At 42.6% G+C, this 23,497-nt stretch overlaps 1 protein-coding gene across 3 annotated transcripts; it reads left to right on the forward strand.

Annotated features, from left to right (window-relative positions):
• The first annotated feature begins 1,444 nt into the window (after positions 1 to 1,444).
• ints1 (integrator complex subunit 1) lies at positions 1,445 to 21,681 on the forward strand. Of its 3 annotated transcripts, none has more exons than XM_084571500.1 (48): positions 1,445 to 1,551; positions 1,928 to 2,041; positions 2,128 to 2,418; positions 2,514 to 2,710; positions 3,078 to 3,215; positions 3,307 to 3,466; positions 3,573 to 3,678; positions 3,983 to 4,169; positions 5,486 to 5,631; positions 5,710 to 5,851; positions 5,958 to 6,134; positions 6,216 to 6,324; positions 6,408 to 6,528; positions 6,624 to 6,701; positions 6,786 to 6,943; positions 7,193 to 7,289; positions 7,380 to 7,471; positions 7,571 to 7,631; positions 7,713 to 7,910; positions 8,834 to 8,963; positions 9,448 to 9,627; positions 9,766 to 9,915; positions 10,008 to 10,178; positions 10,267 to 10,380; positions 10,488 to 10,655; positions 10,806 to 10,917; positions 10,996 to 11,154; positions 11,247 to 11,393; positions 11,485 to 11,583; positions 11,731 to 11,855; positions 11,959 to 12,213; positions 12,319 to 12,478; positions 12,560 to 12,691; positions 13,322 to 13,490; positions 14,531 to 14,657; positions 14,768 to 14,883; positions 14,992 to 15,079; positions 15,166 to 15,416; positions 16,807 to 16,936; positions 17,463 to 17,596; positions 17,678 to 17,870; positions 17,988 to 18,112; positions 18,225 to 18,334; positions 18,507 to 18,620; positions 18,718 to 18,788; positions 18,886 to 18,977; positions 19,099 to 19,208; positions 19,317 to 21,681. In XM_084571500.1, the coding sequence occupies exons 2-48, from the start codon at positions 1,987 to 1,989 to the stop codon at positions 19,430 to 19,432; spliced, it is 6,561 nt and encodes a 2,186-aa protein (XP_084427626.1). In that variant the 5' UTR covers positions 1,445 to 1,551; positions 1,928 to 1,986; the 3' UTR covers positions 19,433 to 21,681. The 3 variants fall into 3 exon arrangements, with proteins under 3 accessions (XP_084427626.1, XP_084427627.1, XP_084427628.1); XM_084571501.1 differs by having other exon boundaries at positions 10,267 to 10,371; XM_084571502.1 differs by having other exon boundaries at positions 2,143 to 2,418.
• Positions 21,682 to 23,497: the final 1,816 nt, after the last annotated feature.

Consider the following 23,497-nt stretch of genomic DNA (forward strand, 5'->3'; position numbering starts at 1 on the left):
TGGTCTGGTCTAGGTGGGTGGTACATGTCTAAGTAACATCCACATGAATGCCAGGTTCTAAAGTTTCCCAGCAGAACATTGAATTGTCACAAGATGGTCAATGTTATTTACTTCTCCTGTCAGTGGTCATGATGTTATGTCTGATCGGTGTATTTGATTTTAAAAAAACTGCTTGTTCCCTTTTACATTCGGTCGGATGGATCTGTGGATGCTGTGTTGTTGACTGGCAGAAATCTGCTCTTGCTGAAACGTGTTCTTCTTATCCTGACAGACTATTTTCTTTGGGTTTGTTAGGGGTTTACTCATGTTTATTTAATCTGCAAAAAGATACAATTCTTGTGGCCAGGATTTGGTGACACAGACAGTAGGAAATGTAAATAATTTAGTAGAATGGAGGCTGCTGCCACCTTGTGTTAAGTGACAGGAATTTTGTGTTATTCGCAATAGAGGTGTCAGAGATGCTCCACACATTTTTTCTGTTTTCGTTCTTAAGAGGGTTTGATCAGGTAGCTTACTGGCATTATTCATATAGTAATATGGAGCACAAACACTTGAGTTGAAGACTGGATAACATTTGTCGGGCAGAATCGAAAAACAACATCGTGATCGTGATATGACAAAATATCTGCAGACACTGACACTGCTCGCAAGAACTAACTCAGCGTCATTAAGCATTTGTCAGCAACTGTGCTTAAAAGGGATTCCTTGCGTTGAAGCGTTCGATGCAAAGTGATGACATCTGCTGGTCAGCTCTTATTCTTGCATTGGTCCACACATGAATTTAAGGAGAGAGCTCATGATGAAGCTGTGATGCAGAGGAAAACCAGCAGGAAAGCAAGGGAGTGATTACTTGTGTGTTGAAGGGAAATTTCAGCTTTGAAAGTAGTGCATTTAATAATGTACCTGTAAGCCTAATTTCCAAGAACTATTTGTACCAACAACAATAAATTAGATTCTATACTATTAGTTATGATGTAATAATGTCTAAAGTGAAGCCTCCCTCTAATTTGACACTGACCTTTCCAGGTAGTGATCAGAAGTTGCACTATGCTATTAAGTCTAACTTGACACCAGAAGCCACACACATACACGCTGCCTGCAGTGCCTATGGCAGATAATTACCCCCCAATCTACTGTATTAAGTTAACTGCCTGCCTCGACCATAACGTGACATTGCGTATGATCCCCCTCTGCTGGTCACTCCGCGCAGTTGCAATTGAAACGATACTTCCGGTAAACGATTCCAAATCAAAACATTTTACCGTTCTCAAACCTGTTGTCGGTTATAACTAACTCCACAAACCCAAGCCAGATAACGAATAGCACACGATTTTAGCGAAACTAGCTAATAAGTGTAAGGTTTTTATACTGTGTTTACTGATTTATTAACAGTACTCCGTGGCGCTTGATGGCGGTGTGCACGATTACGTTTCCTATTGAGCAACTTCAACTCACAGACGAAGAAGAAGAAGAAGCCGCTATGGCCCCGTTCGTTTGATGTCGTTGATGCTCTGTATGTTATTAGTCTCTGCATCGTCCTGGCTTAAAACGGTCAGTTTTATGAAACATGTTTTATAAGTTAACCACTCTGAATTTAATTTGAATGAAATATGTCGCCCGTTTGGTGCCAATGCTAACGCTTGACACATATAAGCTAGCTACGGTTGCTAATGTCTTTTAGCTTTAGCTCTTTAGTTTGTTGTTAGCTTAGCACTTTTTGTCATGTGTGTTGAAGAAATTAACCAACAATGTAATTAAAGGCAGCCCGACTCTCTCTCTCTCTCTATTATTTCTGCGACTTTTGGGTTGTAATACTAATATTATTTTCTTTGCCAATTGAGTAATTGTTTAGATTTATGATAGATAGCTAACAGATGTTAGCTCAGGTGAATAGCTTTGTATTCATTAATGGTTTTGTCATACACAGGCTACTAAACTCTAGGTAATGTCACCGGCTCAACCTGCTGTGACTTTTTGACCATAAAGATGAATCGTCCAAAGCCTACAACTCTCAGGCGCCCCAGTGCTGCAAAGCCATCAGGTACGACTAGTTACACAGCCATACCCAGTGCCACCTTAGTGCTATGTGTTTATAAGAAATGTGACTGAAACATTTGCCTTACCCAGGCCATCCTCCCCCAGGAGATTTTATTGCTCTTGGCTCTAAGAGCCAGGGAGGAGAGCCCAAAGCCCCAGCTGTCCTCCTGAAGCCAGCATCCACAGGCTTACCTGCAGACCGGAAGAGGGAGACAGCCTCCGCTCTGCCTTCCTCATCCAGTCTTTCCAACCTCGCCAAACGGCCCAAACTATCCACCACTCCTCCGGTTAGTGCACTGGGACGACTTGCCGATGTTGCAGCTGTGGACAAGAGGGCTATATCACCCTCAATAAAAGAACCATCAGTGGTACCTATTGAAGGTAAATCAGTGGTGTCTAGTTCTGACATAGAAGTGCAAACCCTCAGTTTATGATTGATTAGGGAATTGAAATAATTCTCCCTTTTTGGTTGGCAGTGTCTCCGGCAGTGCTGCTGGATGAGATCGAAACTGCAGAGTCAGAAGGAAATGATGATCGCATTGAGGGATTGCTGTGTGGAGCAGCGAAACAGCTTAAGATGAACAGAGCCAAACCTGATAGCACACTGTACCTCAGCCTCATGTTTCTGGCCAAAATCAAGCCCAATGTTTTTGCAACTCAAGGAATTATTGAGGTGAGAGTCAGGATGCAGTCATAAAGGACTACAGATGGAAATTAGCTTCTGCTGAATCTGATGCACCCATCTTTTCTTTTTCTTTAAATGGATTAATGTAAGCACATGCTGTCCTTAAACTAAATAAATAAGTAAAGGATCCAGTCAAAGTGTAATTTTGGTGTAGAACTAAGTATTGATAGATTATTAGTAGTGCAGTTATACTATATATACTAATTTTGACATTAAATACACTGCAGTTATATGGTGTTAATGTTGCAAAGTGACTGTATTAGGAACTTTGATATGTTTTCTTCGAGTGAACTCCACAAATGTTGGAATCTCTTGATTTTGGATCACTTTCTATATGTCTCACTCTTGTCACCAGGCTTTGTGCAGCCTCTTGCGGCGGGATGCCTCCATCAACTTTAAAGCCAAAGGCAACAGCCTGGTTTCTGTGCTGGCTTGCAATCTGCTCATGGCAGCATTTGAGGAGGACGATACCTGGCCAGAGATCTTTGTCAAAGTGAGAATGTCCAGAAATTTCAAGAAAATTTTATATACGTTCTTTTCAGCAAGACTTTGTTATAATTTGCCAATGTAAAATGTATTTTCAGGTGTACATTGAGGACTCGCTGGGGGAAAGAATTTGGGTGGACAGTTCTCACTGTAAGAATTTTGTTGACAACCTCCAAACTGCATTTGGTACAAAGATGCCCCCAAAGAGTATGCTTCTGCAGGCTGATACGGGTCGCACTGGTGGAGATCTCAGTGCAGGTACACTATGTTTAAAAGGCACATTGTCTTTATCTGTTTTATAGTAGATATTACTGATGTCGGAAACAAGTTCTAAATTGCTGCATGCTGCTTTTGGGTTTTTAAGGTAGCAGCCCTCATCCCTCAACTCCAGATGAGGACGATAGCCAGACTGAATTGCTGATAGCTGAAGAGAAACTCAGCCCTGAGGATGAAGGACAAGTTATGCCCAGGTATGAAAACCTCACGTAAATGTGACAACAGCTAGAATGTACAGGTCATTTTAGATACCGTTCAGATGTTGCTAAAAAGAGTTCAATGGCTGTGTTTCTTCTCCCCTGACATTCATGTACAGTGTGTACAGTTCCTTTTCTATTTAAAACAGTCCCTGTTTACTTATTATTTCTATATTTCATCTATTTTATATCATTCTTATTTGTTACCTAGACTTACGATTATGTTTATTGCACCGAACACCCAGATAAATTCCTTGTATGCATGAGCGTAAGTGACAATAAATCCAATTCTGATCTGTAGGTATGATGATCTGGCAGAGAGCGTTGAGGACTATGTGCTCGAGGTCCTCAAGGATCAGTTGAACCGCAGGCAGCCCATGGACAACGTGTCCCGAAACCTGCTGCGTCTGCTCACAGCCACGTGTGGCTACAAAGAGGCACGACTCATGGCTGTGCAGAGGCTGGAGATGTGGCTCCAAAATCCAAAGGTGAGAAGTGAAACACTGAAACCTGCAATACATAGTGTTGGAGATCCACCTTTACCGGTATTTGCCTCATACTGCGCTCATGAAGTGATAATTGTAAAAGAGTTACCACTTCATGACAACGTAATGTTGACCTCTCTTTAACTGCGGTGGTAGGTGCAAGTAAGCTGGTTGTTAATGTGGGTCATTCGGCACAGAAGTGTTGCAGATGCAGTGTCAGTTGAGAATTTAAACATTCTGGCTGTCTGGAAGAGATGCAATTGCAGCTTAACTATTCTGTAAAAAAAACATAATGACCCTTTGGGAGGGTATTTAATGTCAGTAGCACATGCAAGTTAAGTCGTAGCAGCAAGTACTACTGATTCCACTGTCTCTAACTGAGAAGTAACAGTCTTTGGGAATATTTGGGTCTGGATATGTCCACTGGAGGTTGCACAACTTCAGATTTTTTAAAGTTGACTGCTGAGTGACAAAAGTCAAAATACACACAGCAGAAAGTAATTCTTTGCAACAGTGAAATCTGTATTCCTGACCTGAATACATATGCCGAGAGCAGACAGCACATGCACTACATACTGTGGACTGCAAATATGTATAGCCTGTATAAAAACAGGCTGCAACTCAGCACTATCAATAGCAACCAATAGTACTCCTCCATGACAATGAAAAACAAAACAATGTAATTCACCAGCAAATTGATGATTTGCATCTGTCTTCTCTCTGTTACCGCAGGGCTTTTGTTGAAGTTGTTAACTGTCACGTGATTGGTGACTAGTCGAAATGATGCTTAAAGCGTCATGGCACAGCAGTGATGTCGATAAACTGACTAGTCGACTAGTCTGTGCGACCCCTACTGTCTCCTCTAGCTCAGTTTGTGGAGTTAACCACAGAATTGAGTTCCCCTGGTTCTTTGTGGGGAGCTCACTTTCTGAACGCGTAAGAAACAGCCTGATTTAGTTTATGAAGCAAATTGAAGGCAATACATGGTCATTCATTGTGACAGTATCAGACTGTGTTTTTTCTCTTTATCATTGGTGCAATACTTATATCTCATGAAATATGTTGGTGAATCCCTTCCTAATTTCACAGTGTCTTGCTGACCGTATTTCATTTGTCTGTGAACTGAAATAAAAGACTAATATTTAATAGTCTGTCACAGTATCTTTGTAAATAAAAGTTTAAATGGGACCTGTAATAGCAAAACAAATCCAAAAAGCACTATTAAGACAATACTTTTGCATCAATTGCACAATGAATTCTCTTGTCTAATGGGTCACTGTTTATTTATTATACCTCTCTTTGTTATCGTTTGTGTACAGCTGACTCGTCCGGCTCAGGACCTCCTCATGTCCTTGTGCATGAACTCCAACACCCATGGAGCAGATGACATGGAGGTGGTCTCCAACCTAATCAAGATACGACTCAAACCGAAAGTCCTTCTCAACCACTACATGCTGTGTGTCAGGTCTGTGGAGGCGTATCTTTTGTCCGTGCCTTCGTTTTGTTGTCGTAGCCATGCTAACTAGTGCTTTGGATTCTCCAGGGAGCTGCTGAATGCTCACAAAGACAACCTGGGCACGATGGTGAAGCTGGTGATCTTTAATGAGTTGTCTAACGCCAGAAATCCCAACAACATGCAAGTGCTCCATACGGTGCTGCAGCACAGTCCAGAGCAGGCTCCAAAGGTGAAACCAGACAAAACAAAACTTGCATTTTTTTTTTTTTTTTTTTTTACCCATCTTTAAATTCACTTGTTTTTTTAATAATCCCATTGTTTCTTTGCGTCTGTAGTTCTTGGCGATGGTGTTCCAAGACTTGCTAACCAATAAGGACGATTACCTCCGTGCCTCCCGAGCTTTGCTGAGGGAGATCATCAAGCAGACCAAGCATGAGATCAACTTCCAGTCCTTTTGCTTTGGTTTGATGCAAGAGAGAAAAGAGGCCAGCTATGTGGACATGGAGTTCAAAGTAAGCTCTCCACTCATACCTCCTTTCAGGTCTTTTCTTCATGTATTTAATCTGAACCATTTATTGTCCTCTCTGCTACAGGAGCGCTTTGTCATCCAGGTGACAGATTTACTGACCGTCTCCATGATGTTGGGAATCACGGCTCAGGTTAAGGAAGCTGGCATTGCGTGGGACAAAGGAGAGAAGAAGAGTGGGTGCCTTGTATTTGTTGTAATGGTGAATTTGTGGTAACTTGTTTTGCCTTGAATTGAACATGTCTCTGGTTTGCTTCAGATCTGGAGGTCCTGAGGTCGTTTCAGAATCAGATCGCCTCCATCCAAAGGGACGCTGTGTGGTGGCTTCACTCTGTGGTTCCTACCATCAGCAAAGTCGGCGCTAAAGACTACGTTCACTGGTCGGTACCTGCGTTTATCTGATGTGTTTGTTATCCAAACCGCTAGTCATAGTTTCCGCTTCTTTACTTATGATTTATCTCCTGCATATCTACAGCCTTCACAAGGTGCTTTTCACGGAGCAGCCTGAGACGTATTACAAGTGGGACAACTGGCCCCCTGAGAGTGACAGAAAGTGAGCCTTCCCTCCAGCCTTCTCAAACTTTTAGATCTTTTTTCCTTCTCTCACTTTATGGGACCAATTTTTTTCTTCCCCCAGTTTTTTCCTTCGTCTTTGCTCGGAGGTGCCTTTGTTGGAGGACACGCTGATGCGCATTCTCGTGATCGGGCTATCACGTGACTTGCCTCTGGGCCCGGCAGACGCCATGGAGCTTGCGGATCACCTGGTTAAGAGAGCCGCTGGAGTTCAGTCCGATGGTGTGTGTGTGTGTGAGGATCCATCAAGACTATAAATGTTTGGGATCACCGTTAAAGATGTGGACAGAATGTTTGGACATTTGTTAAACACTTGTGCCTCAATTTAATGAGCTGCCTTAAGCCTTTCAAGAGGCCCCGTCTTTTCATGTTAACTAAATAATGTTTGGAAAGTATGAACAAAGGAAATATGCTATTCATTGTTATAGTTTTCTTGGCCACAGCGCTGCTTGACTGTTTCTTGTTAAACAGATCTGGAGGTCCTGAGAGTGGAAAGGATCCAGCTCATCGATGCGGTGCTGAATCTGTGCACGTACCACCACCCAGAGAACATTCAGCTGCCAGCGGGGTAAGTCAGCTGTCTTTAATGGCTTTTAACAAACGCATACAGGACATCGAGTTTATGGCCTGAAATAACAAACCACTCCTAATGTTTAAGGTACCAACCGCCTAATTTGGCAATATCCACTCTGTACTGGAAGGCATGGCTCTTGTTGCTTGTGGTGGCTGCATTTAATCCTCAGAAGATAGGTATAAGAATCACACACACAAATATGCACACAGTCAGTTAATACATGTGTTTGAAGCCGTATTTCTTTTTTTATAAATACACAAACATTATTCTTTTAGGCTTGGCAGCCTGGGATGGATATCCTACACTGAAAATGCTCATGGAGATGGTTATGACAAAGTAAGTAAAGGTTGTCAAACTATTGCAGTATAATCTATGATATGCCTCACAGCTAACATACTTGTTTTTCTGTTTTCATAGCAACTATACATACCCTCCTTGCACCATTGCGGATGAGGACACAAAGACAGAGATGATCAACAGGGAGCTGCAGATCTCCCAGAGAGAGAAACAAGAGATCCTGGCCTTTGAGAGTCACCTGGCAGCAGCGTCCACCAAACAGACAATCACAGAGAGCAACAGTTTGCTGTTGTCTCAGCTCACCAGCCTGGATCCTCAGTAAGAAACTGAAAAATGGAAATCCATTCTACTGTAATATTGAGTCATTTTCAGTAGTGCAGCGAGTAAGATAAGATAATGCTTTTATTTATGGCACAATGGCACAATAAATACCAAAAATATAACACAATAGTAGTTATACGTATGTGGTCTACTGGGAGCAGGCTTGGTTGTACTGTGTCACAGTAGCAGGAAGGAAGTACCTGCGGTAACACTCCTTCACACAGCGCGGCCGAAGTAGTTGGCTGCTGAAGGCGCTGCCCAGTTCTGTTATTGCGCCATGAAGGGGATCGGATTGATTTTTCCATCAGCCACCACCTCCACAGGCTCAAGAGGGCAGCCCGGAAACATGATTCATGTTATTTATGATACCATTTTTGTACAATTTTAGAGTTGGAAAAAAGTAAAAGAAGCGCCGTGCAAATTTCTTGCACCCCAAGAGATTTGAACTCAGATAATTTTTACTCAGGTCTCAGAGGTTAATTATTAGAGCCATGGCTGTGTCTGGCTGTCAGTCATTATTAGAACAGGCCAGGTGTTGAAAATCCCAAACCTTTTTCAAGCTTTGCCCATACATTAAGTGTTGATTGAAAGCTCTGAGCAGCTGCTTAGCAGAAATGACTGATGCCCACAAAGCAGGGGAAGGGGATAGGGTTTTGTCATTTACTCAAAGTAACCAAGAAATGCAGAGAGAGAAATGCAGTAGGATGGCAAATCAAGAGGTCCAAGTGCCTTTTTGAATTACACATGGTGTCCTCTAAATACATGTTTTATCAGCTGAAAAAAGTGGGAAGTGGAGATTTCAGGCTCATGAGAAGAGGGGTCAGATCCCCATTTTGGTATTCTCAGAAGTGCCACAGTTCATAGACAGTCCCATATTTGCAGAAAACTCCTGCGATAAAAGTGGTGTTGTTTGTGTCTAGGGGTCCTCCTCGTCGACCTCCTCCTCAGGTCCAGGAGCAGGTTAAGACTCTCAACCAGTCTCTGCGCCTTGGTCACCTCCTCTGCCGCAGCCGCAACCCCGACTTTCTTCTCAACATCATTCAGAGACAGGTAATGACCACGTGCGCAGCTTCTTCAAACTCAACACCCCTTCTGCTCACAGTGAAACCGTGCTTCTAAAGTCTTACTTTTTAGCCCTCGTTTATTGAATGTGGCTGCACTTATTTTGTCCCTGGTTCACTTACTTGATTAATTAGTTTTGTCTGTCTTTATTCATCACTGAACTATGACTCATTCAAAGAAAATGAAGACCATGTGTAAAGATGTCTGCCTGCGCTCAAAGCTTGTGTCAGTCTTTTTCTCTAAGTCTCTCTAAACTGACAGTTACATCGTCTTTGTAATAGTGATTATGCCTAAACAAAGACTTTCTGCTTTCATGCTAAAATGGAGCCCAGAAATTGTGCTATCAATGTCAAACATTGTCCAAGAACGCTTAGATTGAGCCTAAAATTCTATGTGGAAAGTCCAAATATGGCATTTGCTTTTAGTATCAGTGAGGGTGCTTTAACTCTAATACATTTTCAATCCTTGACAGGCTTCCTCACAGTCCATGCCATGGTTGGCTGACCTGGTCCAGTCCAGTGAAGGGTCTTTGGATGTGCTTCCAGTGCAGTGCCTGTGTGAATTCCTTCTGCATGACGCTGCAGATGACAGCTTGCCAATAGAGGATGACGAGGAAGGAGAGAGCAAAGAGCAGAGGGCCAAGAAGAGACAAGTATTTTGAAATTTATTTTATTTTTTTTTTACCTAGAGAGCATTGTCTGAAATCCATATACACTGTACACATTTAGATACAAAATCAGACTTGCATAGTCTGGACATAGACTGATTTATTATTTGTTTTTCCTGTTAGAGACAACAAAAGCAAAGGCAGCTACTTGGACGCCTTCAGGATCTTTTATTAGGTCCTAAGGCTGATGAACAGACAACATGCGAAGTGCTGGATTACTTCCTGCGTCGGCTCAGCTCTTCTCAGGTGGCATCAAGAGTTCTAGCTATGAAGGTACTGTACTGAAAGCAGAACAAATCTTCAGTAGTTTGTTAAATGGATGAAAAAAAAAAAAGATTTTATATAGAATGCATATTTGTGCGCAGGGTTTGTCATTGGTGCTGAGTGAAGGAGGTGGAGAGGAGCGAGATCAGCCCATGGAAGAGGACTCTGCAGATGCTGAACTCCTGCCGGGGTACCAGTGGCTGCTACAAGACCTCCCAAAGCTCCCCTTGTTTGACAGTGTCAGGGGCATGACGTCCACTGCCCTGCAGCAGGTCAGTGTCTCAGCCGCAAAATCACTGGAAACAAGCTTTTTATACAAGCAGGAGTTTGAAGGTTGTGTCTGTCTCTTGTCCCCCGAAGGCCATTCACATGGAGACAGATCCACAGACAATCAGTGCCTATCTCATCTACCTATCCCAGCATGCACCAGTGGAGGAGCAGGCTTCTCATAATGACCTGGCCCTGGTAATCACGGCGAGTTATTTTAATTTCAGCATTACATGCTTTTCTTTATCATGTTTTACTTTTGTAAAGATGTGCTTAAAATGTACCCTTCTCTCTCTCTCTCCCTGTCTTTGCAGGACATTGCCCGGCTGATCGTTGAGCGTTCCACCATCATGAACAACCTCTTTTCCAAACACTCCACCAGGCCGGAGTCCGACGCTGTGCTCTCAGCTTTCCTCACCATCTTCTCTACCTACATCAGGAGGATGAGGAAGACCAAGGAGGGCGAGGATCTTTACAGCTGGGTGAGCACTGGCGCTAGCTGTGTTACATTTACAGGATAGGAAAACTTTCCTGGATGTCTGAGAACCTTCACAGACATCCAGGAAACTAATAATGAAAGGATTACTTTGTGTACATGACAAACTTTCTCTTTCCATTGTTTATTTTTCCAGTCAGAATCTCAGGACCAGGTGTTTCTGCGCTGGACTACAGGAGAGACGGCTACGATGCACATTCTTGTAGTACATGCTATGGTTATCTTGCTGACTCTGGGGCCACCCAAAGGTAGTCCTGCTGCTCTGATAGAAGTTGCATTGTTAGAAGGGGCTATAAGAGTGTGTTAACTATTCTGCATTTTTACAGGAGAGAGTGATTTCTACGCTCTTTTGGACATTTGGTTTCCCGACAAGAAACCTCTTCCCACTGCCTTCCTGGTTGACACCTCAGAGGAGGCTCTCCTGCTGCCCGACTGGTTGAAACTTAGGATGATCCGATCTGAGGTCTCTCGATTGGTTGATGCAGGTACAGCTTTAAAAAAAAAAAAAAAATGCGTGCCGCGCAGCAAGTAAATATTGTTTTCATTTTTAACTGACCAATACACATGTTCCCCTCAGCTCTACAAGACCTGGAGCCTCAGCAGCTGCTGTTGTTTGTTCAGTCCTTTGGTATTCCAGTCTCCAGCATGAGTAAACTTCTGCAGTACCTTGATCAGGCTGTCTCTCATGATCCACAGTCGCTGGAGCAAAACATTATGGACAAGCGTAAGATTTTCCACAGCAGTACAGTACAGTAAAACATTTATTTTAATTTCACTTAGCTCTCTGTAATTCATTTTACTCTTGACTTCAACAGACTACATGGCTCACTTGGTTGAGGTGCAGCATGAGCGAGGTGCCACAGGGGGGCATACTTTCCATTCTCTATTGAGTTCTTCTCTTCCCCCAAACAGAGGTCAGTGGGGTTTGAATTCTAGCAAATTAGGTTTCTGTATATGTTAACAATATTAAGATTAGTCTGAACTTGTAGATGACGCATACACAAGGAATGTGTGCATGTTATCTCAATTATTTAATGTCCTTATTACATTCTTCTTGGTAGATTCACCAGAAACAAGTAAGGCTAAAGTTACTGTGGAAACGGCCCATAGCTCTCTGAAGATGAGAGCAGCCAGCCAGCTTCCTGCAGTCGGGCCTGAGGATGATCTCACCGGCATGTTGCTCCAGGTAAGCTTTATTAACTGTTTATTTTGGATAACATTGCTTTAAGGTACAAAATTAAGGTACAAAAAGTCGAAAGCACTTGTTTATTTTTCCTTAATGTGCACAGATCTTCCCCTTAAAAGTGGACCCTCGCTGGCATGGTCCCCCTCCCAGTCAGCTCTCTCTAGCCCTGCAGCAGGCCTTGGCTAAAGAGCTGATGCGAGCCAAGCAGGGGCAGATCCAGCAGGGCGGTTTGGCATTTCGTCTGCTGCAGGCCATCGCAGCCCTGCTCACCTCTGCTCATGCAGCGCCCATTGTTATGTCGATGCATCACAGCCATGCACTCTCATGTCCTCTTATGCGCCAACTTCATCTCTACCAGGTACAGCATGTTAAACATCAGTGCATAGTTCTCTGTGCTGCTTTTTAAAGCATTTAATTATAATCTTTCTGTCTTTTTCTCCCCGTTCATGTCTGTTCTTTCCAGCGTCTCGTGTCCCAGGACATTGCTTTCTCCTCTCTGTTCCTCAAAGTCATTGTTGAGATGTTAATCTGGTTAGACAACCCTACTGTGGATCCAGGACCATTGAAGACGCTGCTTAAATCCTTTGCTGGTCAGAACTCTCACAAACACAGGCACAGTGATGGTGAGCACTCCCAACTATTCATCTTCTTGGATGCTGGTTAATTCATTTAATACAAGAGCAATAACCGTTTCCGCTCTCCAGTGCGTACAGGTTTCATTCACCTGGCCGAGGCTTTGGCTTATCGCACAGACACTGAAGTGCCACTGAGAGCCGTCATGGGGATGCTGAGAGCTGGAGAGAGATGTAATGCAGAAGCTGAGCTCATTGGCAAAGGTATTAAAGGAGTCAGTGGGTGGATGGGAATGTGCATTAAACGTGGTTGATCTGGTGTTCCAAAGATTGGTCACGGGGGTCCGCCACATGACTGCCTTTTGACATATTTTGCATAAATGGCCATATAATTATGAAGGCCCTACAGTGCATCCAGAACCCCTCCTAGGGCCCCTCAGATTCTGCTAGTTTGGAGTGGGGGGATAGCACACATACATTACTCCTTGGGCCCCCCGGAACCTAAGATCCCCAGTGCCTCCAACTTAGATAGATTAACTGTGGGCGTTAGGGGTTGTTGAATGTTGTCGTACAGAAAATGTAATTTAATCAGTTTTCATATTTTTAATTAGTGTATTTCAGTCGTTTTGTGGATTTTGTTTTCAATCCGTTATATGAAAGGCCTTTAGTGCCATTTTTTTCACACACGTAATAAAGCAAAACGAGTGCTTTACAATAACCAGAAAAAAAGCTGTGTTAAAAAAACGACTTGAATTGGGAACAAATCTTGTGGTGAAAGTGCGGAAACTGGTGTCACATTTAAAATATGATTTACTTTCTTAAAGGTGCAGGTCCACATAAACAAATGTGAAAAACAACAACAGATAAATGTGCTACTTTTGAATCATTTTTCAGTGTTGCAAGGACTGATGGAGGTGAAGTCGCCGTATCTGGAGGAGCTGCTCTCTCTGCTGATGACTGTCGGTACACAGAATGGGACCGCCGGGCCTGTTGCCATGGTGATTTCCCTGCTCCTCCAGGAAAGCGAGGAGCGAGCTGTGAAAAAGGAAGTGGATTCTAACAAGTGAGCGCTGCAGTTCCATTTCCCTCTCAAGTCATGCAAGAAACATTTATATCGGGCGGGACTAAATGACAAACAAGGCGGCCCCGCGACTGAAATAGCCAAACGGCGCCCACTGTCTGTTGCCTTGCACTTGTAAACTCCTGCTGGATTCCCTTGAGGAAGGTTTAATTGGTTTTGCAGCTTTATGGTGGCTTTGTAAATCGTAGAAACTGTATTCACATCAACTTCCCAGTGAGGCAGCAATACATAATAAGAAGGTACTCACTGTCTCATGTCAGTTTATTATCGGAGGTGTACAAGTAGATGGTGGGATGGGACTTGTTTGTGTAGAATACTATGTCTACAAGCCTTGTTACTACCGAAACATTTTGTTTCATGTTGTTCTTGACGACCAAACTCGGCATTGAAGGCAACAAAGACAAGTTCCAGTTGGATAAACCCAACCCTCAGTCTGAGAAGCTTTGAAAGCTAGCAAGCAGTTACTATGTATACAAGGACTCTAATATTCCACTAATAATCCCAATCAAAATGCCTCATGTAATCACCTCAATCAGAACACACTGGCCCCGTCTGAGGGATTGATAGGGTGGTGTAAACCTCTGATAAGCCTTTCACTGGGAAAACATTAGTGCCTAAAAAGCATGTAGACATTTAATCTAATAGTTTCTCTCTGGGTAGAAAAGCGGGCAATTAGGCCATGCAAACACTCCTATCTTATCAATTACTTAGAAGGTTAAAGATATATTGTCAGTTTCCCTGTAATCAGTGTAGCATGTGAGGAAACCATTCTTGCCGTCTTTGAAGGGAACATCTGCACAGTAAAGGCTCATAGCATTGTTGTTTTTGAAGGGTCACTTGTCATCATCATAAAGTGCTGTCACAGCTGAAACACGCCTGTAGCTGTCTTTAGTTCCTCACAGGTCTCCGATTGGTTAAACCACTGCGGTTTGTCAGCAGCTCATTGCTTGAATCTTGCTGCTTTGTGATCCATCGTGCCTTATTTTCATGCCTAATCCTTCTTTTCGGCCTTTTTTCCCCAGTGGTTCTGAGGTGACAAAGTCAGGACTGAGCTCCGGGCTGCTGGTTGACTGGCTCGAGCATCTTGACCCTGAGGTCACTTCGGTGTGTCCAGACTTACAACAGAAGCTGCTGTTTGCCCTCAACAAGGTAAGATAAGCACAGTCCGCAGAGAGAGTTCTCCTCTTGTCTTATCACACTAGAGTAGGTGTTTGCTTGGCATTACTGATGCATCCTCTCTTACTGTTTATCTGTCTCAGGCACGAGGCACCCCGGCTTACAGACCTTATCTCTTGGCCTTGCTTACACATCAGTCAAACTGGTCCATGTTGCTGCAGTGTATCAGTGCTCTCCTCAGCAAGCGAAGAGACTACAAGTACGTCATTTTAATTTAGAACTTGTCTCTACCACCCACTGTCTCGATAGAATTTTCTTAGAGTGGACGAATACTACATTTCACTATACTTCGTTTAATGTTTTTCAGACTTGATCCATCATCAGCCCTGGACTTCCTATGGGCGTGCAGTCACATACCTCGTATTTGGCAAGGACGAGACCAGAAGATCCCTCAAGTAGGATCATAAGCCTGCTCACATTTCCTTCATTGATAATGGGAACAAAATTAGAGGGAGAGCGTTTTCCGTTTTGTTTTTTGCAGAAGAAAACTGAGAAGCTTGTGCTGCGACTCAGTTCGGAGGAGCTCATCAGCCTTGTGGACCTCATCTTGTCAGAGTCAGACCTCAACAGCCGCGACTCACCCCATGACGACAGAAGCAGCGTGGACCAGGCCTCCTGCTCCCTCATCCAGTCCAGACTGCCTCTCCTTCACTCTTACTGCAATGGAGATCTAGAGAACATCAAGAAAGTAGCAGATTATCTGATCAACTGCACAAAGAAATGGGAGGACAGGTAGGGTGGATGTTAGTTAATTATCTTAACATCTCTATTTTTCATTTTGTCCATCTATCCATAGTTTCATATGTCATGTAATATTTACCAAAGTGCATAGCCACCCTATTTGGAAACATTCTCCCTAATTAGCCCAAATTCTGAATGTCACCCCCTCCCGTTATTGTGTGATGATAAACTTGGGGTAAATCGCACAAGATTTTCCTTCTCGGTGCAGATGAACTTTTCAGACTTCCTCTGTCAGCCACAATGCTGTGGGCCAGGGAAAGCTCGATAATTAGGTCTATTGGTGTGAAATTAAAACCAGCAGAAGTCGTCTGTACTGTGATCTCTTTAAAAGCTCAGTGTATTATAATGAAGGCAAGAGGATTAAGGCTGAAGCTCTAAACTTGCCTGTGTTGTGAATTCCTGCTCTGACTTAGCTGTCAGAGATCAGGGTGCAACTCTTTGTGGAGGCAAACCCTCCTTTCATGAATATGTCTCTGGTTATTAAACCACTTTAATGAGGAAACTTTGGCCAAGGTCAAGCAAAATTAGCTTCAGAATTACCGTATTTTAAGAACAGCTAAGCTGTCTGGTAAAATAGTCGCCAGTGAAAATATGGCAGGATAAAAACATGTTGAAAGTAAAGGGTTTCTGCCTTGTGTTGAGTAAACACTTGATTGTATGTTAAGCATTCTTCTTGCGAGCGCTTGGTGTCAGATAAGCGGTGTTTATTCCAATTACACACATACTATTGAACGACGAGCAGGCTCTTACTCTTGGTCAAGGTCGATGTGATTTGATTAATGCATTGCTGTAATAAAGTGCAGCCAGTAGAGAGTGTAACCTTTGACAAGAGCCTTAGCCAGTAAGAGGATTTTATAAAACTGCAGTGACTTGAAGGCAAACACCTCTGAATTACATTATGCTAGGCGTGTCTCCAGTTTGTATTAAAGAATAATAATTATTGTTGAAACAACTGAGAACTGCTTTATCATCCTTCATAGCATTTCTAATCTCTGATCTCATATCACCTGTGTTTATAATCTGTTGAAAGAAACGGAGAAAGTGAAACAAAACTGAGTGGAACTGCTGTAAATTGTTAGCACAGCTACACAGTGAAGCTCATTTGACTGGAAAAGCGAGGACAAGCTCTCGATGGCAGCACAATACTGGTCTACCAGTCGCTGTCAATTAAATAGCCTCAAGCTACACTACTCAATAACATCAGGGATTACGGTCTTGATTGTTTTCTCACTAAGCTGGTGGCTTTAGGATGGACGGCTGAACTGTCCTAAGCCAATAATAAAGTTTATTTCCCCTGAAGTGAGTGACATACACTTTGGTAGCTTGTCCCCTAAACTATACAATACAGTACACTTAGCTTTTTGTTTCTTTTGGCTTTCAGTGCGATGAGTAAGGGCTGCCAGAACTTGCTGCTGCAGATCTACCTGCACTTCCCTGAGGTCATTCAGCACGTCACTCTGCCCGAAGGCACTTTGAGCAGTGGAGGGGCAGTAGACGGCAGCAGCTGCAAGGTAATATACCTGTCTCAGAGATCGTGTCGTTCTTTTAGCAACACATGTAAGTTTAATGTGAATATTTATGAGCTGCTTTCTTCATGTAATTATTTTATTTTTGTGAATATATATATATATATATATATACATAATAATCAATGTAGATGTCGTGCTTAGACCAGAGGCTGTACATCAGGCTAAATTTAGTTACTTCCTGCATCAGTGGTGGATTTTACTAAGTGAAAAACTGATTTTCTAAAGTGTAATAAATTAAGCACAAGCAGCAGTACGCGTTGACATATTACACCGTGTATCACAAAATAGGTCACATACCTACATACAGCGTTTCACATTCATGAATATACTTATAGGCTAAAAATTGGGCTGGTTTCCTAATCTGTCTTGTGTTCATTAAATTAGTTTTTTAGGTCTGCATCAACTCAAATGGTATTTTTGTGTGGAAACCTGTTGGAAATGCCATTTTTAAAACCCTTATTTCACCACAATGCTACAGGATAAACTGTTTAATTATTCTGATTATCAGCTGGACGTCCTGGTCCATCGTCTGGTCACACTGCTTGCTGAAATAGGAGACTCAAAGACCGTAGAGGGCCGTGTGTCGGATGCCAACCTCGCCTGTAGGAAGCTGGCTGTTTCACACCCCGTCCTTTTACTCAGGTGAATTTAGCACTTTGTAGATTATCTGCTGCAGTAGAACAAAAGACGAGTGCTCAAGCATTTGTCTCTTTTTGTCCCCAGGCACCTGCCCATGATTGCAGGTCTCCTACACGGTCGCATGCACCTGAACATACACGAGTTCCGGCAGCAAAACCACATGATGTTCTTCAGCAACGTGCTCGCCATCCTGGAGCTGCTGCAGCCGCTCGTTTTCCACAGCGACCACCAGAGGGCGCTTCAAGACTGCCTTCTGTCCTTCATGAAGGTCCTTCAGGTGGGCAGCTCATGTGCTCTCAAATGTTCGCTGGAGGATTTGGGGTCGAGATCAGACACGTTTTCAATGAGAGTTTTGCTTGTGTTCATATGTCTCCGTGCATCTGTCGTCCCGTAGAACTTTCAGCGGACTCGTTCTCCGTTGGTCTTCATTAACAAGTTTCTGCAGTTCACGCAGAAGTACATAACGCACGATGCAGCAGCCGCCATTCCTTATCTACAGAAGCACTCAAACATCTTACAGTAAGTGGAAACATTTGAATGCATTTCTGACGGTTGAACGCGTTAAAGGAGTCACTAATGGCAAAAATGACATTGCTCTAAAGTTTCTAAATGTTGTTGTTTTTCTTTTCAGGTGTATGTCTGCAGAAAATCCAGACTTGGTCCAGCTTAAATCTTTGCTAGCTGGGCTCACTTTGCCAGTGAAAAGGTCATCTTCAGAGGTTCCAGCAGAAGAGAGAGATGGTAAGTACAGTTGTAATTATCGGCTTCTGATCCTTTTAGAGCTTTTACACAGGCCTTGTGTATCAAAAATAAACCCAGTGCGACTTTGCGTCTGTGCACGGGGTCACATTTTCTTTTCTTTCGAATTACACGTTATAAAGAGACATTCGTATTTCTTTTTTCTCTTTACCAGATGACTTGTCCACTGGCTCCCTGCCCTTAGTCAACATATCTGCCTCATTTTCACTGAGCGCTGCAGACATGACGATGTACCTGAAAAAGATGTCGAGAGGAGAGGCAGTCGAAGGTAACTAACATACCTGTGCAGCAGATTCACTTGTATACCTCCTGAGCAATGCATTGTTTGCTTAACCTGTAATGAGTAACATGCTGATCTGTTATAGATGTGTTGGAAGTGTTGACAGAAGTGGATGAGAAGTCGAGGAGGAGCCCAGAGATCATACAGTACTTCACTGTGAGTCAGAAACAACAGGGATTTATAAAAAAAAAAATTTAAAAAAAAGGGTCAAGGATAGTGTCACAATTTAACACATTGGTTGTTGTTGTTGTAGAACGACCTGCAGAGACTCATGACTTCGTCTGAGGAGTTGTGTCGGAACATGGCCTTCAGTCTGGCCCTGCGCTGCATCCAGAATAATCCCTGGTAAGTCTGCATCATCAGGAGCTCGGAAAGCACGCTGGATACCTGAAAAGAAATATAGGTAGCTTTGTTAGCATTTACTTTTCATTGTGTAAGAGTTTTGTTTTGGTTTTTTGCGCCGCAGCCTGGCAACAGACTTCCTGCCAACTTTCATGTACTGCATGGGCAGCGGCAACTTCGACGTGGTGCAGACTGCTCTGAGGAACCTCCCAGAATACGTGCTTCTCTGCCAAGGTTAGAAACTATTTAAACGTGTATTTTTTTTTTTTTTTTATCAGCACATGGCCAATGAATAATTTTGGTCACATAATTAAAATACTCTGCGTTTTTCTCTCTCTCCAGAACACGCAGACATCTTGCTTCACAAGGCGTTTTTGGTGGGTATCTACGGACAGATTGACACCAGTTCAATGATTGCAGAATCCATGAAGGTCCTTCACATGGAAGCAACAACATAGCGACTCCACGTCTCATTGAAAATAGTTCACATTCCAGACCGCGATGGTTTTAGCTCAAACATTTCTCTCGTTGGATCATCACAGATTAACACAGTGGCTGGTGTAGCGTTCAGTGATGCAGTAACTTCTGGATAATTTAGTGACTTCAAAGAATGCATTAAAATCCCCCCTAAATGAGTTGGAAACGGAAATAAATTAAAACACACGAAATCTTACAGCACTGATTTTTTAATATATTGGTTACAATCAAGACAACATTATATATATTTAAAAAAAAGTTAAATATTACATAATAATTATACAAATAGTTTTAAAATTCTTCCTAAAGCTATTTTGGTTGTATTTAGAGGGAAGCTTTTGCATTTTTGGATTTACTAAATTATCAACAGATGCGTTATTCTCCAAGAGCTCCAAGAGAAAAATGTTTTTGACACAGTTTTTGGCTTCATATTTATAATAGCTTGAAGACTTCACGCAACATTTCTAGTTGTTTTTTCTTTAGTCTTTTTTTTTTTTCATCAAAGAGACAAAACCCTTTCCTTTATACTTCTGTGTTTTCTCCCCCCACAAATTGCAGAGAAAGAATCTATTTTCCTGACTGACGTAACTGTGTTAACAAAGCGCTTTGATTAATGAACTGGTCACTGGTCATTTGTCTGTGCATCGCCACACATTTTTCAAAGCCTTAAAACTACGAAGCCAAAAATACAAAACTTCAGACCGGCGTTCTAAATTCTTTAAATACCTGGAAACCATCCGTGAGCCACTTCAGTGCAAACTTAATAAAATAAGTTTTTGAATATGTTTTCTTATTTTTTTTCTTCAAATTGACCCTGACAGAAAATGAGCTTAGTAACATTTCATCAATATACTGTTATAGTCTTTAGGCTCAGTGCACAAGTTTTGCTGCAGTTTAATGTTGAAATTATAAAAAAAAATGAAATTTCACAAGAACCCATAATTACCTTTCAAAATAACCTTTTAGAAACCTCGAAAAAAGATTGAAGGAGGGGGAAATAAATGGTGAAAGGTTTCATTTCATTCCAATAATTCTTGGATCCTGATAAAACTGGAAACGGCTGTCACAGGTACGCTCGCTCTTCACTGGGGTGTAACAGACAAATTAAAGGCGTGATGCACATGCTGTGACGGAAACCATTTTGCCATGAAAGTGTGAGTTGTTTTGCCCGGTGCCAGTGACTTAATCTGAAAGGCTCTTGATGGAGTCAAAGGGATACGTTAAAGAACGTGTAGGCACGCTCGTAAACTAGGAAAGTGAACGTCCCCGTTGACGGCAAATTAACCGTGGCGATAATTGTTCAATCACACAGACCAAAGGGCTGTTTGAAGATGCGATGTGGGTAGGGCGTTTTAAAGCGCAGGCTGCTGCTGCTGGTGTTTTGTTACATAGGAGGACATGGTGATGAAGCCATGGCACGGCTAAGGATCCTCAGTGATGGGAAGGCATGTCCACACTGGTGGGTCAGTGGAATCTGTCATTCAGAAATAACAGACATTCAGTGAGATACATGGCCAGGACGTCTGAAAGCAGGCTACACTACATTAATGCATGGTTTTCTGTTAAAATAGAGTAGTGTAGAAGTCGGAGCACCTCAAAATTGTAGCCAAAACTGCCAACTTAAGGTGGATTTATTGAATAACACATGTAATAAAATCACGACAAACCAGTTTGGGGAATCAAAAGATAGTAGAATTCGCATTTTGAATACATTATGTGTTTGCAGAACCTTCCAGTTCCTATATAAACCCAACCATGTCCTACCCATCATGCACCACTCCCGCTCATCTCTCAATGCTTTTTCTGTTTGATGTGTTAATTGCACCTGTATGGTGTCCTATAACTACCCAAAAGCACTGTTTACGGTTATCAATCAGCTTACGACACAAGTCCCAGCAGCTTGGGCTCTTGGTCGGGCGCCAGCATCCTATTGGCCGGGCAGCGGTGAGGCGGAACAGAGATGAGTGACAGCTAACGAGGAAGTGGTGGGAGCGAGAGCGGGGGCCCGGCCTGTTGCTGAATAGTGTGATGGACCACTGACAAGTTAACAGCCCCGGCCTTTATTCATCATACCAGGCTGGATGCCCATAAACGCAGCTGCTACGGGCTAACCGCTTATTTGTCCGCGCTAAACGTTCTTGCTTCGTGGTAATAAACAATTTTTTTTAGAAAGTCTGAGCAGCCGTGGAACTCTTTCAAATTAAGAGTTACTATAAAAGGCCAATGTTCAGCCCCGTAATGAAACTTTACAAGAAAAAGCAGAGCTTAGCGTCTCATGGCGCATTTTAGATGTTTATGAAGTGTTTTGCAGTTCCATCAACGAAACTTCTAAATATATTTAATTCACAGAACAAAGTGGCATAACTTTTCTCTGTGTCAAATGTTATATAAAGTAGTTAAATATAGTTTCCACCTTGATTTGCTGAAACGGTAATATTCCGTATACTCATTTTGCCGTCAGTATGCTATTTTGGGCATTTTTCCTCTTTGTTTTTGACTTTGCTTGGAGCATTTTGCCCCTACGTTTCTACAAAATGTTAAATAAATGAGTAATGTTTCCTCCAGCATGGACCATGCAAGCGTCTGAAATGTCACTGGTCATGTGAAAGTGGCCAGTGAATGAGCAGCGAGCAGGAATGCGACTGGCGGAGGTTTCCTGGTGCCTCTCTCGGCTGCAGGAGGGGCCCCGATGTGCCGCTACCTGCCCGTGCACATCTGTCTGCTCTCCGTCTTCCTCTCAATGGCACCCTCGTCTTAGATCATCTCCTCTTACTCCACGCTTGAGTTGCACTTGGCTTCCATGGAAAAAATGTGGACCGTCTCTCGCCTCTCTTCTCCCTGGCACTTTGATGTCTCAAGTGTGATTGCTCTTGGATTGTGGCCGCTTTCCCTTGAAGGTTTTGACATGAAAAGCAGGCTGGGCTCTCAGGTTTATCCCATGGCCAGTGATCCAGGACTAAAACAATCAACCTGCTCACTGCGGGATACTATTACCAGGGAGAGTGAGGCACCAAGCATAGGGGCTTCCTCAGCCATGAAATACACTTCTTCTCTAAGTTACAAACATGTTTTAAGTGTGTTGATTGAATTATACCGATCCACGGTCGAATTAATAGATTTTAGCCTTAAGTTTGTGCAGGGAGTTGACACTAAAATACATATTCAAGCAGCCAGAGAAAACATTTCACGACGTGTTTGCACAGGGGTGGACAACTGAAACGATCCAACATTTGTAATGAATTAAAAAGAAATGAGGCCAGTGACTGCGGTTCAGATTGACCCAATCCGATAAGTATGATAATGTGACATGTCATTAACAGCAGAGGCATAAGTGACAACCCTTAAGCTTCACTTATACTTTCATTAAATATTGAGTCTGTGCTCATTGCTGTTCCAGTTTGCAAATTACACCAGATAGATATATTCCCGTGACAGTGGAGCTGGCGATAATCATCCATCTTCGCGTGACATTTGGCAGAACTCCTGTTTTATGAGCTTAAGCGCCATTGTAGTGGATGAGAAAGAATAATAATGTGCAGTGTTCATGATCTCCATTATATCAGATGGTATCTTATCGCACCAAGGGGCAGGGTGTGACAGTTAATCCACTTCAGCCGTGTCTATCAAGGAGGGGAAAAAAGTGGGTAAATGTCCCACATCATTTTCAATTTAAATTTCAGCTCATCGAAGTTTCCAGATGAGAAACATTTAAAAAATCGTCTGTTTTAATGTGGAAATTTAAAAGTATATTCATAATCTGGTAAAAAAAAAAAAAAATGGCTTTAATTAATATTTAAATAAGATCAATATATTAAGATGACAAAGGAGTTTCCCATAAAGGTGAACAGAGTAAATTTAGCAAGATATTCTCTTCGGGAGATGGAGACCAAAAATGGAGCTAAAAGAGAGTAACGTTGACCTTGGATTTGCCAGATGGCTAGACACCTGATTCAAAAATCATCAACAATGTTTGTCTGGGAAAGCTGGATTTATAAATAAGCGGCTTTTTTCTAACAACTTCTAAGAACAGGGTTGTTGTGATTTTC

Source organism: Chelon labrosus (assembly GCF_963514085.1).
Source record: "Chelon labrosus genome assembly, chromosome: 21".
Taxonomy (NCBI): Eukaryota; Metazoa; Chordata; class Actinopteri; order Mugiliformes; family Mugilidae; genus Chelon; species Chelon labrosus.